Raw genomic sequence first — 4,204 nt, 5'->3', positions numbered from 1 at the left:
TGTGCGGGGGATCGCTGGTCAGCACAGACTCGATGGGTCGAAGGGCCTGTTTCCACATTGTATCTCTAGACTAAACACAGAACTAGTGTGTGAATGGGTGATCGATGGTCGATGCGGGCACGGTGGGGTAAAGGTCCAGTTTCCGTGTGTATCTCAAAAAGTAAACATAGAACTAGTGTGTGAAGTGGTCGGCATGGACTGTGGGCTGTGGGAGCCTGTTTCTGTGCTGTATCTCTAAACTAAACTAAGCTCTGAGCAATTTCTTGTGGTCTTGGGCAGAGCTGGTCCCAAACCAAAGTGTAATGCAACCTAACAGTGTTCTTACACAGTTCATGTGGAGAAGTTGGTGTGAGTCACTGGAGAAAAGCTGAACTTCCTTCATCTTTTGAGCACGATGAGACATCAGTTTGCTTTATTGACCACAGCTTCAATGTAGTTGGTGCAGCGTATGCTGTTGGTGATATTTACAGACATGTGATAGGAGCAGAATTAGGCCATTCAGCCCATCAAATCTACTCCGCCTTTTAATCATGGCTGATCCATCTCTCCCTACTAATCCCATTCTCCTGCTTTCTCTCCATAACCCCTGACAACAGTACGAATTCACAATCTATCTATCTATGCCTTAACAATATCCACTGACTGGGCCGCCACAGCCTTCTGTGGCAAAAATTCCACAGATTCACCACCCTCTCACTAAAGAAATTCCTCCTCATCTCCTTCCTAGAAGAACGTTGAATTCATCGGCTGTGACCCCTCCCACTAATGGAAAAGTCCTATCCACATCCACTCTATCCAAGCCTTTCACTATTCGGTAAGTTCCAATGCGGTTCTTCCTCATTCTTCTAAACTCCAGCTAGTACAGGCCCAGTGCCGACAAATGCTCATCATATGTAAACACACTCATTCCTGGGACCATTCCTGTAAACCTCCTCTGGACCCTCTCCAGAGCCAGCACATCCTTCATCAGATGCGGGGCTCAAATTCCTCACAATATTCCAAATGTGGCCTCACCAGCGCCTCATAGAGCCTCAGCATTGCATCCATGTTGCTTAATGTATATTGGTTGCTGGAGTTTTACTGCAATAACTTGCTCTTCCAGACCGGGAGATCGGGTAACTGACGGGATATCTGGGATCAGACAATGATCGGGAGATCGTTCTTCCTCCTCTCCCTTCTCCAAGGTACCATCAGCAGCAACTCAGAAGTGTTTACGGGGAGTGATGCACTGGGGGAGGGAGTGATGCACTGGGGGAGGGGCGGTGAGGAGGGAGTGATGCACTGGGGGAGGGGCGATGAGGAGGGAGTGATGCACTGGGGGAGGGGGCGGTGAGGAGGAGTGATGCACGGGGGGCGGGGCGGTGAGGAGGGAGTGATGCACTGGGGGAGGGGCGGTGAGGAAGGAGTGATGCACTGGGGGAGGGGCGGTGAGGAGGGAGTGATGCACTGGGGGAGGGCGGTGAGGAGGGAGTGATGCACTGGGGGAGGGGCGGTGAGGAGGAGTGATGCACTGGGGAGGGGCGGTGAGGAGGGAGTGATGCACTGGGGATGGGGCGGTGAGGAGGGAGTGATGCACTGGGGGAGGGGCGGTGAGGAGGGAGTGATGCACTGGGGGAGGGGGCGGTGAGGAGGGAGTGATGCACTGGGGGAGGGGCGGGGAGGGGGGAGTGATGCACTGGGGGAGGGGCGGTGAGGAGGGAGTGATGCACTGGGGGAGGGGCGGTGAGGAGGGAGTGATGCACTGGGGGAGGGGCGGTGAGGAGGGAGGCTCTACCACTACGCCACGATGCCGCTCTTCTCCGCTCTGTTCACACCAGGTCCACAGCGCAGGATAAACGGCGTGGAAAGTCCAGTGAACTGACAGGGTGTTCACTGCTAAAGATTGTTCCTTCTCTCCTCAGCCGTGATGTCGGGAGAGTGGAGTGCGGACACTCCCGGAGCTGTGACAGCGCAGAATGGTTTGTGTGCACGGATTCCGTGTCACTACACGTACCCGTCGATCCTGAACAATAAACCATGGACTGGAATCTTGTTTAACAGTGAGTCGCACAAAGGTCCTGTAGCCTTCCACTCCAAGAATCCCAGTCTAGCATCAACAAAGTTTCAGCATCGGACCCGGCTGTCAGGAATCCTGAGAGACAACGACTGTTCCCTGGTTATAGACAACGTCACACAGCAAGATGCAGGTCCTTATTTTTTCAGAGTTGAATTCGGAGAGAAAAAGCTTTGCAACTACCACCCTGTAACACAGCTCAGTGTTACTGGTAAGTGCTCTGTATAATTCACTCATTCACTCAACAGTTTCTCCCAGCTGTTATCAGGCAACTGAAGCATCCTACCACAACCAGAGAGCAGTGTTGAACTACTGTCGACATCACTGGTGACCCATCGGACTATCCTTGATTGGCCTTTGCTGGCTTTACCTTGCACTAAACGTTATTCCCTTATCACGTATCCATACACTGCAAATGGCTCGATTGCAATCATGTAAAGTCTTTCTGCTGAGGCAGATAATAGTTCAGGACCGCTCCCTGGTTGTGGTAGGATGATTCAGTTGCCTGATAACAGCTGGGAAGAAACTGTCCCTGAATCTGGAGGTGTGCGTTTTCACACTTCTATACCTTGTAAAAACATCCTTGCTCGTGTGGGACTGGGATTTCGATGTGAACCGATGTATCCAGTGATATTTAACTAACAGTATTTGTTTCTCTGTGTGTTAGATTTCACGGATAAACCCACGATATTCGCTGCTGAATTGGTGGCAGGAAAGCCTGTGAACATGACCTGCTCCTTCAGCACCACGTGTGATGGAACGGCCCCCACCTTAACCTGGGTCACCCCCGCTGATGAACCACCGTCAGCCTCACACAGCGTAAGTCAGCAGGGTGACACTCTGACATATACTTCTGTTCTGTCCCTGACCCCAGCGCTCAAACATCACGGGCAAAACCTCACCTGCAGAGTCACATACCCAACTGTGTCATCGGAGCAGACCCTCCCACTGACTGTGGAATGTAAGTACGGAGATCGTTTATTGTGCAGGAACAGCAATAATCTATTAGCAGTGCTGGTATATAAGGTCATAGACGATAGGTGCAGAATTAGGCCATTCGGCCCATCAACTCTACTCCGCCATTCAATCATGGCTGATCAATCTCTCTCTCTTAACCCCTTTCTTCTGCCTTTTCCCCATATTCTCTGACACCCGTACTAATCAAATCAACACCAAAAGCTGGAGAAACTCAGCAGGACAGGCTGCATCTCTGGAGAGAAGGAATGGGTGACATTTCGGGTCGAGACCCTTCTTCAGACTGAAAGTCACGGGAAAGGGAAACGAGAGATATAGACGATGATGTGGAGAGATGTCGGACCAACCTGTTCTCCTGGTTGCTAAACACATTAATTCTCCTTCCCATTCCCACACTGAACTTTCTGTCCTCGGACACCACCATTGTCAGAGTGAGGTTAAATGCAAATTGGAGGATCAGCATCACATATTTAGCTTGGGCAGTTTACAGCCCAGTGGTATGTATATTGATTTCTCTAACTTCAGGTAGCCCCGGCATTCCCTCTCTCTCCATCCCTCCCCCACCCAAGTCTCATCAGCTTCTCGTTCTCACCCAACAAACAGCTAACAACGGCCTGTTTCCTTTATCATCGTTAACCTTTTGCATATCTTTCATTCTTTGTTCTATATGTCTCTACACCATTGTCTATATCTCTCATTTCCCTAAACATAGAACTAGTGTGTGAATGTGTGATCGATGGTTGGCGCAGACTCCGTGGGCTGAAGGGCCTATTTCCGCAGTGTATCTCTACAGTCTGAAGACTAAAGTCTTTTACAAGGATCACCGAAAGTGCCGCAAAACTGGTTGCTGAATGTTACCTGTTTGCAGACGCCGCCCAGAATCTCTCAATCACTTCCCCCGACAATGTGAACAATTCCTGGGTCAGTATAAAGGAAGGAAACTCTGCAGCGATCCTCTGCTCCCTCCAGAGTTTCCCAGCGTCTAACATGATGTGGAGACATCGGTGTCACAATGCATACAACTCATTCCAGCAACGAGCTGTGGATGGACATAGACATAGAAAATAGGTGCAGGAGGAGGCCATTTGGCCCTTCGAGCCAGCACCGCCATTCATTGTGATCATGGCTGTTGTCCCCAATCAATAACCCATGCCTGCCTTCTCCCCATACCCCTTG

At 50.6% G+C, this 4,204-nt stretch overlaps 1 protein-coding gene across 1 annotated transcript; it reads left to right on the top strand.

Moving 5' to 3' along the window:
- Nucleotides 1-1,021: 1,021 nt before the first annotated feature.
- On the top strand, nt 1,022-3,938 carry LOC116968003 (myeloid cell surface antigen CD33-like). The gene is made up of 4 exons (XM_033014637.1): nt 1,022-1,184; nt 1,902-2,264; nt 2,721-3,070; nt 3,897-3,938. Exons 1-4 carry the CDS (start codon nt 1,145-1,147, stop codon nt 3,936-3,938), a joined length of 795 nt encoding a protein of 264 aa, XP_032870528.1. The 5' UTR covers nt 1,022-1,144.
- The last annotated feature ends 266 nt before the right edge of the window (nt 3,939-4,204 follow it).

Source organism: Amblyraja radiata, chromosome 43 (genome assembly GCF_010909765.2).
Source record: "Amblyraja radiata isolate CabotCenter1 chromosome 43, sAmbRad1.1.pri, whole genome shotgun sequence".
NCBI lineage: Eukaryota > Metazoa > Chordata > Chondrichthyes > Rajiformes > Rajidae > Amblyraja > Amblyraja radiata.
The sequence above is the reverse complement of the archived record's forward strand: the minus strand, read 5'-3'. Positions and strand labels throughout refer to the sequence as shown.